Below are 14598 nucleotides of genomic sequence, written 5' to 3' on the forward strand. Positions count from 1 at the left end.
TGGGTGGGATACTTTTCAGAAGGTGAGTGCAGACTCAATGGACAGAATGACCTGTTTCTGCAAAATAGTGATTCTATGAGTAGGAAGCAGAGAGGCCTAAATGGATCTTTTTAAGGTTGGCAAAAAATAACAAGTGGTATTCCTGGGATCAGTACTTGTTTACAATTTATATGTGACTGTGTGAAGGTATGGAAGGTGTGGTTGCCAAATTTTCTGAAGAGATAAAGATAAGCTGAAGAAAAGTATGTTGTGAAGAGGATATGAAGAAGCTGTAGAAAGATCTAGACAGGTGCGTGAGTGGGCAAAAATCTGACAATTGGAATATAGTGTGGAAAAATGTGCAATTGTCCATTTTATCACAAAGAATAAAAAAAACACATGATTTCAGTGATGAGCAATTGCAGAGAGTTCCAGGTGTATCTGTGTATGAATCACAGATGATTAGTATGCAGGTACAGCAAGTAATTAAGAAAACTAACTAACAAAATGGTGTCATTCATCACAAAGGAAATTGAATACAAAATTGAAGATGTTGAGAGTGCATGTGAAGTACTATGCACAATGGTGAAATAAAAAAGATCCTGAGGGGCCTTAATAGGGTAGATGTAGAGTGGATGTCTCCTCATATGGGATTATCTAGAACGACAGGTCATTGTTTAAGGATGAGAGGTCAATCATTTGAAAAGGGATAAGCTGAGGTTGTTCCGGAGGGGTCTAGGCCCGAATCATCAGCCTTTCTGCTCCTCTGATGCTGCTTGGCCTGCTGTGTTCATCCAGCTGTACACCTTGTTATCTTAGTTGAGGTTGTTGGCTTGCTTGCCGAGCTGGCTAGTTATCGTTCAGACATTTTGTCACCATGCTAGGTAACAACATCAACACGGCCTCTGATGAAGCGATGTTTTTCTACTCTGCTTGGTATTTATATGATCCGTTCAGTTCTGTTCTGCATGGGTTTTTATATGGGGCCTAATTCCAAGTGTTTGTTAATTGCATCACGGGTTGAAAACGCGGCATGTGGGGATAAACTGAATTTTTTTTCTCTGAGAATTATAAACCTTTGGAACGCTCTTCCTGAAATGTATTGGAAGCAGAGTCTTTGAATATTTTTAAGGCAGATATAGATGGATTCCTGATGTGAAAAATGGTGAAAGGTTGGTAGGAGTATATGAAGGTGGGTTTGAGATTGAGATCCTGGCTAATCTGATTGCAATGAATGGCTGAGCAGACTTGAACGGTTGAATACGTTCGCTAGATTTTTAGACAGGGGCATTGATGGATGTGGATCAAGTTGGGTTGATGGAGTTAAATACAAATTGGTCAAAATTTATTGTGAAGGGTCAAGGGGCTGAATTGCCTTCTCCTGTTTCAATGTCCCTTAATTTATTCTGATTCCTGAAACCACACATTGTGTTGCCTCCTCCTTTAAGACACTCCGTTGAATGTCTCCATTCAGTGTCAGGTGCTGTTTCATCTCCTCTGTGAAGCAGCTTGGGATACTTTGGTACATTAAAGCCTACATATTAGTACAAGTTGTTGCTTTGAATATGACAGTGAATGTTTCCCTAATTTCAATAATTCAGTGTTCTAATCAAGTGTTTTTCTGTTTGTTTTTCTAGCATGCATCATCCCTCTCCAGATGCAGCTTTGCTGTCTCTCGTGTGCTGTACTCCACAGTTTCGGATCTAAATGAACCAGTAAGTTCTGCTTGGTAGGGATCTTAAAGGTTTGATGGGATTGATGTAGAAAAAATGTTTCCACTTTGGATAGATCAACACTAGGCTGGTAGCAGATATGGAGGGATTGTCTTAGGAGAAGAGGTTGAGTACATTGGGCCTGCACTCATTATAATATTGTAGAATGAGAGGTGACCATATTTAAATGTGTAAGATTCTTGGAGGGCTTGACACTGTAGATGTGGGAAGGTAGTGAATCTTGGACCAGTGGGCATAATCTCAGCATAAAGGGTTGCACATTTAAGGCAGAGATGTGAAGAAGTTTCTTCTCTGAGGGTCATGAATCTGTGGGATTCTTTACTACAGAGGGCTGTTGTTGCTGGGTCATTAAATACATTCAAGGCTGAGTTAGACAGATTTTTAATCAGTAAGGGAATCAAGGGTTATGGGGAAAAGGCAGGAAGGTGGATTTAAGGATTATCAGATCAGCTGTGATCAAATCGAATGGCACAGCAGACTGGCTGGGTTTGATTACCTACTACTGCTCCTATGTCTTATTAACATTAGGGCCCTGAATATAAGATAGTCATTAATAAATACACATATTGGGATTTTTGTTGTCACACATTTCTGAAAATCATTTGGTTACAGGCACAGAAGGAATGATATTTGAATTTACAGCTATCAAATTAAATAAGGGAGGGTGCATGGCAAATTAAGCAAGAATAGAGAGAATTGGTAGAGAACGTTGGTTTGCAGAGTGAGCGAAAAGGCAGAGTTGCAGTTTAGCTGTGAGAAATATGAAGTGATCCATTTTGGCAAGCAACAATAAAAGGGTACATACCCATGAAGTAGGGTTAATGTTAGAGGTGTAGAGAGCCAGATGTGTGCACAGATAGATCCACAAAGGTGGGAATTCAGGTAGAAGAGCTAATTTAAAGGGCAACTAGGATTATGAAAATTAGCATGGGGCCAGATTTGTTCAGCATAGTTTATTTTACTTTGCCTAAGCACCTTAGTTTCCACCCCACCCCGGCCGAGAAGGGGGGAAATCAGACAGATTTCCTGACATTTAACCTATCTACTGGTTAGTAGAAGGCTTAATAAAACCCTGAGCAGTGTCTCCTCAGATCAGCTACTCGAGGGGAGTCAGATCCCATGGGTTATGGCCAAGAAGGGTTGGGAGAACATTGGCAGAAGTAGTGAGAATTACACTTCAATTTTCCTTTGTTAAATATTGAGCTTAACTTATAGCAATGAATGAACTGTATTTGTTTGTCATTAAACTACTTTCTTTTGATGTTTGTCTTCTCCCTCAGACATTTGACAAAATCCTTGTTGCAAACAGAGGAGAGATTGCCTGCCGGGTAAGCTGTTTTTTTTATTGCCACGTGTACTTTACTAGTTCAAGGAGAAATTAAGTCTGAGGAATGCATGTGTTTAAAGAGGGTCTCTTTTAGAATGATAGAACTCTACAGGATGGATGGAGTCGATTTGGCTCAGTATGCTTGTGAAATAACTATTCATTAGTCCCATTCCATTGGCCTTCCCCATAATGTGTAACTCTCCACTTTTTAAATGCATATCCTTGGTTTTCATTTTGAAAATTGACTGAAAGTGCTTCCACCACCCTTTCAGGCAGATTATGTAAGATTATAACTCGCTGTGTGAAAGCAAATTTCACCTCGTCGCCCGTCTGAATCTCTTGTCAATTATTTTAAATCTGTGCCCCCGGTTATTGATCCACTTGCCAAAGGAACCTGTTTCCTCCCTTGAAAAAAAAAACCTCGTGGAAGACAATGACCACCTTACATTTATTTTCTGAAAAAAAATTAAATTTTGTTGGTGACAGAATGTAAAGTCTCTATCCTTGTTAAGCTGTTGTGTCAACATTAGGGAATGTCCTTGAGTAGCACCATGGTCACAGCAGTGGAAAATATGACTTCCAATTGGCTCAAGAACCATTCTGGAGTCATATGGCCATGGGATTAAGTAGTAGTCACTAGTTTGAGAATGCACATTTCATCCAGGAGCTAGATGATTTCCCAGGGATAGGCTGCAGGCTGGTTTATTGCTGTTTGGCAATTAATGGGAACTGGCAATGAACGCCAGCAATATTTGACCCAGCATAACATGGATCCAGCTTGAGACAATTCATATTGGCAACTAAATTAACATTTTTGAAAAAAGGCAATGGAATTTAAAGTACAGATAAAATTTCAACAAAAAAGGGAGTTACTTCAGCAGAACATATTTAATTGCACTTTCATGTTAAGATCTCTATGTTTTAAAGGTTGAGTGAATTGTTCTTTATTTTCCAATTTTAACTCTAAGGAGTGCACTTCTGCCTAATTCAGAACCTGTTCTGCTGAGAACATTAGGAAACATTCGGAAATCGTACAACCAGGATTTTTTGCCTATTATTTTTACTGTACAGAAGGTCGTGGCATGATGCCATTCTAGTTCCTAATATGTGCTCCTGGTTGTTATGGAAAAAAGATGAAGATGTGGTTAAAGGCTTAGCCTTGAACTTCAGCCACATTATATTGAATTCTTAGTTAATTCTCTTTGCAACTTGGAAATGTCTACTGCATGTTCGTGCGGATTTTTCAGAATTTTGGCACAGTGAGTGGTTAAAATAAAAACACTTAAAATACTCAAGGTTCTGAATGTTCTTCTGTTTTATTGTCTAGTTATATACCACTGTGAATTTGAGTTAAACTGAATTGGATGACATCCTGAACAGAACAGATGATAACAAGAAGAATATCAAAGATCAGTAGTGATAGAGCTGAAAGAGAAGAGGCAATAAAGAATTATTTCAGGGAACTGCGTGAAAATTGTTCTAAAATGTGACTCGTGGTTAACCTTAACACTTTGTGCACCATGGCCGGCTGTAGCATTGCTTGCTGGTTTGGGAAACAAATGTATATTGACCTTTATGGCATGGTATCCAATTTTGTTTTACCAATCTGTTTAGCTGTCTTGAAACCTTCTTTACTTGACCCCACTAATGCTATAATTGCGTGTTTCTTTTGGTTCCAAGGCCAGTAACCCTTTGATTTTAAAATTCACAACCTTGTTTCCAAACCCTTCCATGATCTTACCCTCTCAATCTCCATAACTCCCTCTAATCCTACAACCCTACGAGATTTCTGTGCTTCTCTAATTCTGTCATTTTGCAGATTCACAGTTATCATTGCTCCACCATAGGAATCTGTGCATTCAGTAGCCTTGGTCCTGAACTCTGAAATTTACTCCCTAAATATCTTTGCAGCTTGCTACGTTTTTGCTTCTTTATTGTTTCAGGGGATGTGGATGTTGTTAGCAAGTTTGGCATTTGAAGGCTGTCCCAATTCCTGTTTGAAATTATGGCTTAGAGAGTCATAGAGTCATAGAGATTTTACAGCATGGAAAAAGGCCCTTTGTCCCATTAGGTCTGTGCTGGTCACCAAACGTCTATCTATTTTAATCCCATATTCCAGCACATGGCTGTAGCCTTATACGCTATGGTATTTGGAACAAAGAACAGTATAGCACAGGAACAGACCCTTTGGCCCTCCGCTGACACATTTCACCCTTCCATACTAAAACTGTCTTCATTTATAGGATCCGTATCCCTCTATTCGCTTACTATCCATGTATTTGTCCAAGTGCTTCTTGAAGGCTGCTATTGTGTCTGCTTCCACCACCACCTCTGGCAATGTGTTCCAGGCACTCACCACCCTTTTTGTGGAAAAACTTGCCTTACACACCTCTTTTAAACTTACCCCCTCGCACCTTGAACCTGTAGTAATTGAACCCTCCAGCCTGGGAAAAAGCCTCAGACTTTGAACTCTATCCATGCCATTCATAACCTTAAACTTCTATTAGGTTGCCCATCAACTTCCTGCGTTCCGGTGAAAACTAGATCCTCTATACCAGGCAACATCCTGATGAACCTTTTCTGTACCTTCCCAAAGCATCCACATCCTTCTGGTAGAGTGGTGACCAGAACTGTATGCAATATTCCAAATATAGCCTAACAACAGTTGTATGAAGCTGTAGCATAACTTGTCTATCCTTATACTCGGTGCTCCTTCCAATGAAGGCAAGCATGCCATAAGCCTTTTTTACTACCTTATCTACCTACGCTGCCACCTTCAGTGATCTGTGGACCTGCACACCCAGATCCCTCTGTATATCAATACTCCCAAGGGTTCAGCCATTCGCAATATAATTCTGACCTGTACTTTATCTTCCAAAATGCAGTACCTCACATTTGACCGGATTAAACTCCATCTGCCATTTTTTATAGCCCGTGTCTCCAACTGATCTACATCCTGCTGTATCCTTTGACAATCCTCCTCACTATCCGCAACTCCACCAATCTTTGTATTATCTGCAAACTTACTAATTAGACGAGCTACGCTTTCCTCCAAATCATTTATGTAGACCACGAACAGCAGAGGTCCAAGCGCTGAGGCGCCAAGGTCCACAGCAATCCCTGTGCAACACCACTGGTCACAACCTTCCATTCTGAAAAGCATCCTTCCACTGCTACCCTCTGTCTCCTACGACTGAGCCAGTTCTGTATCCATCTTGCCAGCTCACCCCTGATACCATGTTACTTTACCTCTTGTACCAGTCTGCCATGAGAGACCTTGTCAAAGGCTTCACTGAATTTCATGTAGACAATGTCAACTGCTGTTCCCTCATCAATCATCTTCATCAATTCCTCAACTTGTTCAAGTTAGTGAGGCATGACCTTCACCACACAAAATCATGCTGTCTATCGCTAATAAGTCAATTCACTTCAAAATGTGTTAGTTCTTGTCTCTGAGAATCTTTTCCAATAATTTCCCTACCACTGACATGAGACTCACAGGTCTGTAATTTCCGGGATTATCCTGCTACCCTTCTTAAACAATAGGATAGCATTGGTTTTTCTCCAGTCCTCTGGGACATCACCTGAGGCCAAAGAGGAAAAGAAGATGTCTGTCAGTGCTCCAGGAATTTGTTCTCTTGCCTCTCTCAATATTCTGGGAAAGATCCCATCAGAACTCCTCTCCCATCTACCTTAATACGTTTTAAGACGGACAACACCTCTTCCTTTAGCAACTTGGCTTAGAAACTTGACACACGGTGTTTGTGTAAGACCTCACTTACCTCTTCTGGCTGCACACATGGATTCCCTGTTTTGTCCTTCAGTGGGCCAACCCTTTCCCTGGCTACCCTCTTGCTTTTTATATATGTATAAAATGCCTTCTGATTCTCTTTAATCCTATTTGCTAACGAATTTTCATGATCCCTTCTAACCCTTCTAATTCCTTGTTTAAGTTCTTTCCTATTTATGTACTTCAAGGGCTTTGTCAGTTCTCCTCTCCTTGACATAATGTATGCTTCCTTTTTCTTTTTGACCAAGGCCATAACATCCCTGGTCATCCAAGGTTCACGTAACTTGCCATACCTATCCTTCATTCTTGCAGGAACGGTGCTGCTCCTAAACTCTTATCAACTGCCGTTCGAAATACTCCGACATGTCCAATGTCGATTTACCCTTGAACAGCTGCCTCCAATCAAAATTCTCCAGGTCCTGCCTAACATTGTTATAGTTCACCTTCACCTGAGGACAGCTGTTACCCCTATCCATGAGAATCTTAAAACTTGCGATATTATGGTCACTATTCCTGAAATGCTCCCCCACTGAAACTTCATTCACCTGGCTGGGCTCATTTCTTAAAACCAGGCCCAGTATAACCCCTTCCCTGGTTGAAGTGCTCAACTGATACTTCTTAAATTTCTTGAATGTTCCTGCCTCTACCACCCTTTTAGGCAGTGAGTTCCAGATACCCACCACCGTCTGGGAGAAAAATCTTTTCCCCAAATCCTCTCTAAACCTCCTGTTGTTTACCTTAAAATTGTAGCCCCTAGTCTTGACCCTTCTACTAACGGGACACATTTCTTCCTATCTGTCCTAACCTTGTCCCTCATAACTTTGAACACCTCTACTTTTCCTCTGCCTTCTTTGCTGTAAGAAAAACAACCCCAACTAATCCAGTTTCTCTTCATAACTGAATCACTCCAGCCCAGGCAACAACCTGGTGAATCTTCTCTGCACCCTGTTTGTGCAATCACATCCTTCCTATGGTGACCAGAACTGCGCACAATATTCCAGCTGTGGCCTATCTAACATTACATTAGATCATAACCTCCTTGCTCTTGTATTCAATGCCTTGACTAATAAAGGCATGTGTCTCTTATGCCACCTAAACAACCTTAACTATCTATCCTGCTACCTTCAAGCATCTATGGACATATACATCCCGAAGTCCCTCTGTACTTCCTAGTATCCTACCATTCAACGTGTACCCCCTTTATCTATTAGTCATCCAAAAATGCATCAGCTCACGTTTTTTAGAATTGGAACCCATTTACCACAGTTCAGCGCATCAAACCAGCTTGCCAGTGTTGTTCGGTCATCTAAGGCCTTTCTCCACAATATTTATCACAGCAGTAATGTACGCATAATCTTCAAACTCACTGATCGTACCTTCTACATTTTATGTCAAGATCATTAATGTACCCTACAAACAGCAAGGGACCTAGCTTGCTATGGTACACCACTGGACACAAGCTTCCGATCACAAGTATACCCTTCGACCATCTGCTTCCTGCCACTAAGCCAATTTTGGATCCAATTTGCCAAATTGCCCTGGATCCCATGGGCTGTTGAGTTTTTAACCAATCTGCCATGTGAAACCTTGTTAAAAGCCTTACTGAAGTCCATGTGGACTGTATCAGCCACACTACCACATTTTTGTGGGCCTGGAGTCATTTGTAGGCAGACAAACTACAGAAATCAGTGAACCAGTTGGGTTGTACAGCAATCGTTGATAACTGTCATGATCACGATTACTAGTTTTATATTTCAAATTGAATCAATCGGATTTAAATTCCATTAGCTGCTGTAGTAAGATTCAAGACCATGCCCCAGTGCATTAGCCTTGGCTGTTGGATTCCTAGTTTAATGACGTTACCATTGTGCCACCATCACTCCATATACCTGTTTCTTCCTTTAGTGCTTTCATTTCCACAGATAAGTTTTAAAATTTTCTTCCTCTGTATTTTTATTGAAGCTCAGTTAGAAGGTTGCATTTCCTGATCTTTGCCACGGTTTGCTCAGGTCAGTAAGGGTTGTATGGAGTGGCCTGTGCCGATGGAACCTCACATTTTATATCTTTGACTCTATCTGCTGTCTGCTTGGCAGTTCTCTTTCCTCCTTTTGAATGTCTCCTTTAAACCTCTCCTTTGACGGTATCCTAATATTTCCTTGTGCAGTATGGCGTCAACTTTTGTTTTCTAATGGTCCTGTGGAGAAACTTGCAATATTTTTAAAGTGCTTTATGGAAGCATACTCATTACGTCACTGTTGCTCAAAAAAAAATTCATGCATGTTTTCCTCACACATCTTGCTTAATATCCATTAAAAAAAACCAACAGCGTTGGCTGTGGGGCTACATAGTACTTTTTCAAACTTTACCCAATAATTTTTCTCTTGCACGGGAAACCCCTGTTTTTGTGAAGCTTGTACTGGTTTTCTGCTGCTCCAAGCTTGTGTTCTTTGGATGGTGTCTGATTTGCACTGTTTCCTGTGTACTAGAGCATGCACAACATGAGCTTAGTACCTCACAAGTGTCTCTGGCTGCTTTGCAGCAAGGATTTGATTTATCAGATTCAGTTTTTTCTGCGTTATTTGCTCTTTGTACTTCTTTTTGTCCTGGATATCAAGCAGTACCCTGCCCTGATTACTCAACCCTTCAACATGTTGCACTTCACCTCACTACTGGTGGCCAGCTGGAGGGTGGTGTGGGTCCTCTAGATGATGGGGGCTGTGTTGTTGGTCAACTCCAGGACTTCTGTGGTCAAGATGCTGGATGTGATCAACCAGAACTGCAGCAGCTGCACTTTTGGCATAATTCCTCTTTCACAGGAACTTGGCTGCTGAGGAACAATGGTCCTTCCTGGAATGACACTGACATGACTTTGGCTTTGGCTTTATCTCTGTTCTTTTTTTCTGACAACTTTTCTTCAAAATCGCTGGTATGCATGAGCAAAAATCTCTCCAAAGGATGAACAAGAATGGACAGAAAACGAGGGAGATCTTCCTTCTTGAGCAATACATGGCTAATGTTGCTGAAACTTTATTGGTTGAATTTAAACTGCTTAGTATATTTTGAACATTAATTACTTGAATTACTTATTTAAGTCTATAAGCTACAATAAAATCAACAGCTAAATGTCCCTATGTTTATCACTGAATTTTAATTTATAAAGTCATGCAACACAGAAACAGACTCTTCAGTCCAAGCAGTCCGTGCCAACAAAATAATCCCAAACTAAACTAGTCCCGCCTGCCTGCGCTTGGCCCATATCCCTCCAAACACTTCTTATTCATGCACTTATCCAAATGTCTTTTAAATGTTGTAACTGTACCTGCATCCGCCACTTCCTCTGGAAGTTCATTCCACATATGAGCCACTTTTGTGTTTAAAAAAATAAACTTGTCCCTCATGTCTTTTTAAATCTTTCTCCTCTCACCTTACAAATATGCCCTCTGGTTTTGAAATCCTCCGTGCTCGGGAAAAGATAGCTGCCATTCACCTTATCTATACCTGTCATGATTTTATAAACCTCTGTAAGGTCACCTCTCAACCTCATACGCTCCAGTGAAAAAGTCCCAGCCTGTCCTTATAACTCAAACCCTGCATTCTGGGCAACATCCTGGTAAATCTCTTCTGAACTCTCTCTAGCTTAATAGTATCCTTTCTATAACAGGGAGACCAAAACTGGACACATACTCCAGAAGAGGCCTCAACGATGTCCTGTATATCCTCAACATGACGTCCCAGCTCCTATAATCAAAGGTCTGAGCATTGAAGGCAAGCATGCTAAACACCTTCTTAACGGTCCTATTTATGCATGATGTAAACTTTAAAGACTTATTGTTGCGAATTTAGGTAGAGTATTTGTGGATTGGAAGGCAGTACTTTAGAATTTGATGTTTGTAAAATGATGGGGGGCATGGGGGAAGAGAGTGCTTGGTCCCTTTAAAAGATGATGTGTTTTTTTTATAGGCTTGGAGATTAAAAATAAAGGGGCAGGTGCATAGAGAGCTCCTGAAATTGAAATACTGTATCAAAAGGCTGTGTGGATAACAACCCAGGCAGTGGTTTATTTTGTTGTTAAGGCAACAAGTTTGAAAATCAGCCAATTAATTTAAACCCAGCACTTAGAAACTAAAAAACAATTAAATTTCAATCTGATGGTTTTGATAACCTAGGACCAATCCTGTTGTAAGAAATTAATAGGTCATCAAAGGTATAAATGAAGAGGGCATTTGAAAATCAGTTAGAGCGATCTGCCATCTGGAGAGAAACTCACTGGCTCCCACAGAAATCTCTAAGCTCCCAGAGTAAGCACCATCTAAATAAAGGTACTATGGCACTCTTTGCTAATATTCCTGACTCAAGAATTTGACAGAGGAAGGCGTTCCTGACTGGAGGACAGTGAAGAAGGCAAAGAACATTCCAGAAGACTTATCCTGGCTGTAATTTTGCGAGATTAAGTTTTAATTTTTTTTATTAGTTTGGTTTATATAAGTGGGAGTCATATCAACTGGAACAGCATACATTAGAATTTTTTTTATTCTGGAATAATTAGTAGTTAAGGGGGAATTGTTCGCTTTGTTAGTAGCTCTGTTAATTTGTTTACTGTTAGAGTTAAATAAATAAATTGTTACTTGTTGATTATGCAGTGAGTGAAAGGATTTCATTTCAGTTAACCACTCCTTTATAACAGATTGGGAGGTGAGAGGCAGTTTATACTACTTTTCACACTTCTTTTAACAGATTGAGGTGAGGCGAGGCGAGTTTCTCTGGGTGTTTTGGTTTTAATTATCAGAGGTGGGGGGGGCGGGGGGGAGATGGCGGGTGACCTCTGCTTCATAACATTATGTGCCTGAACTCCTGGGTCTCTCTGTTCTATAACACTGCCTGAGATCCTACTTTTAATTGTATAAGTCTTGTCTTTGTTTTACCAAAATGCAATACCAATATGAAGGAATTTCCTTTCCATTCATTGTTAAGTTCTTTTTCACTGAGTTGTTGCAGTCCGTAATATAGTGGCTGAAAGGAAGATTCACTAGTATCCTTCAAAAGGGAACTTGATAAGTACTTAAAAAGAAATTTACAAATTTGCAGGGCTACGGAGAACTGTCATGGGTAGTCGGACCCACTGGATAAGTCTAAGAGCTAGCACAGCCACCATGGGTTGGATGGCTTCCCTCTATGCTATGTGATGGTTCTTTAGAAAATTTAAATGAGATTTTGTCTTTTAAATGCTTTCTTTTCCCCCCGCTCCAAAATAATTGATTCATGTCGACATAAAGACTGTAGAAATTAGGAGCAATCGGTGTCAAGATTAATTCTGCCCCCTTGCTGCTGTGACAATTGGCATTAGTGGCCTGGTTCACTATGCAAAAATGTGACATTGTTTCTGTTATCTGATTATGGAATGCTAACCATAATAATGAATATTGTCATCCAATTGTTTTGGAGGTGAGAGTGCTATCAATTAGAAAGAAAGGAGGAAATTTTCAACAGAAAAATGTTTTGCGAATTTAATTATTTAAAAAAAACATTAAATAATTGACTTCACAGTTTTTGTCTTTCTTTTGTAGATCATTAAGACTTGCAAGAAGATGGGCATAAAAACAGTTGCAATTCATAGTGATGTGGACTCCAATGCTGTAAGTGACGAGTTATCAATCTGTAACTTAACTCCTACTTTTATTTTGCATTTTGAAGATATAACTGGGTTGTGATTTTTTTGAATGGACTGTACAATCACTTTGCAGAAATTGACTTTCAAGCTCAAGAAACAATCCCAAAAAATGTACTATTTTGTTGGAAAATTGCTTAGCAAAGTTAGAAACTGTAACTTGTCACTTAGTTACGTACCAGAAAGCCCTTTTATGAGAGTCGGTATAGTTTAAAAAATATAAATTCTGATGTTTCCCTCATGTGTTTTGTGGCAGATATAAAGGATAGTCAAGAAGGCATTTGGTATGCTTGCCTTTATTGCCAAGTACATTGAATATAGGAGTTGGGAGGTCATATTGCGGCTGTACACAACATTGGTTAGGCTACTATTGGAATACTGTGTGCAATTCTGGTCTCCCTGCTATAGGGAGGATGTTTGAGACTTGAAAAGATTCAGAAAAGACTTACAACGATGTTGCCAGGGTTGGAGGGTTTGAGCTATGGGGAGATGCTGAATAGGCTGGGGCTATTTTCACTGAAGCATCGGAGGCTGAGGGGTGACCTTAGAGATTTATAAAATCATGAGGGGCATGGATAGTGTAAATAGACAAGGTCTTTTCCCTGGGGTGGGGGAGTCCAAAACTAGAGGGCATAGGTTTAAGGTGAGAGGGGAAATATTTAGAAGGGACCTAAGGGGCAACTTTTTCATGCAGAGGGTGGTGCGTGTATGGAATGAACTGCCAGAGGAAGTGGTGCAGGCTGGTACAATTATAATGTTTGAAGGCATCTGGATGGGTACATAAATGGGAACGGTTTAGAGGGATATTGGCCAAATGCTGGCAAACGGGACGAAATTTATTTAGGGTATCTGGTCGGCAAGGATGAGTTGGACCAAAGGGTCTGTTTCCAAGATATATATCTCTTTGACTTTCTGACCTGAAAGATGTCAGAATGCTTTGCTGCATGAATGATGAGAACTGAGTATGGAAATGGAATGAGAGAAGGAAATACTGGCTTACATTTATATGGTGCCATTTGTAATTTCATGACATACCAATGCATTTTCGAGCCAATTAAGTAATCTTTGAAGTGTAGTCAATTCTGTCATGTAGGGAGTACAGCAGTGTATATTTGTACACTAAGACCCCCATGGACAGCTGTATGTTAATGAGCAGGTAATCTGTTTTTAGCGGTGGTGGGAGAGGAATATCTTTTGCCCAGGGCACCTGGGATGGTTCCTCCCTGCTCTTTGAAATAGTGCTAGAGGATTTTATCCTTCCAGTCAAGAGGTCTCACATTTGTTTTTTATCTCTCAATTTTGAATGCGCATGTGTATTTACAATGTTTGAATAGGTACAGTTTATGTCACATAATACCAGATTTGAAATCCTTTATTTTCCCTTTTTTGTCATGCAGGTTCATAGTCTTTGAAAATATAGTTGCAGGTAGACAGTAATGAAGAAGGCGTTTCGTGCACTTGTCTTTATTGGTCAGTCCATTGAGTATAGGAGTTAGGAGGTCATGTTGCAGCTGTACAGGGCATTGGTTAGGCCACTATTGGAATACTGCATATAATTCTGGTCTCCCTGCTATAGAAAGGATGTTGCAAAACTTGAAACGGTTCAGAAAAAATTTATGAGGATCTTGTTGCATTTGGAGGGTTTGAGCTATAGGGACAGGCTGAATAGGCTGGGGCTATTTTCTCTGGAGTGTCAGAGGCTGAGGAGTGACCTTATAGAGGTTTATAAGATCATGAGGGGCATGGATAGGGTGAATAGCCAAAGTCTTTCTCCCAGGGTAGGGGGGAGTCCAAAACTAGAGGACATAGGTTTAAGGTGAGAGGGGAAAGATTTAAAAGGGACCTAAGGAGCAACTTTTTCATGCAGAGGGTGGTGCATGTATGGAATGAACTGCCAGAGGAGGTGGTGGAGGCTGGTACAATTACAACATTTAAAAGGCATCTGGATGGGTACATGAATAGGAAAGATTTAGAGGGATATGGGCCAAATGCTGGCAAATGGGACTATATTTAAATAGGATATCTGGTCGGTATGGATGAGTTGGACCGAAAGGTCCGTTTCCTTGCTGTAGATCTCTATGACTCTGTTAAAATGTGTTACATA

At 40.4% G+C, this 14598-nt stretch overlaps 1 protein-coding gene across 1 annotated transcript in view; it reads left to right on the forward strand.

Moving 5' to 3' along the window:
- The window catches only part of pcca (propionyl-CoA carboxylase subunit alpha), a 191045-nt gene that overhangs the window by 11622 nt on the left and 164825 nt on the right, over positions 1–14598 (forward strand). Inside the window, exons 2-4 of the mRNA XM_048598411.1 lie at positions 1617–1694; positions 2993–3040; positions 12394–12462. Of these exons, the coding sequence (XP_048454368.1) occupies positions 1617–1694; positions 2993–3040; positions 12394–12462 (195 nt within the window). The remainder of the gene's footprint in view (positions 1–1616; positions 1695–2992; positions 3041–12393; positions 12463–14598) is intronic.

Source organism: Rhincodon typus, chromosome 6, assembly GCF_021869965.1.
Source record: "Rhincodon typus isolate 14 chromosome 6, sRhiTyp1.1, whole genome shotgun sequence".
Classification (NCBI taxonomy): domain Eukaryota; kingdom Metazoa; phylum Chordata; class Chondrichthyes; order Orectolobiformes; family Rhincodontidae; genus Rhincodon; species Rhincodon typus.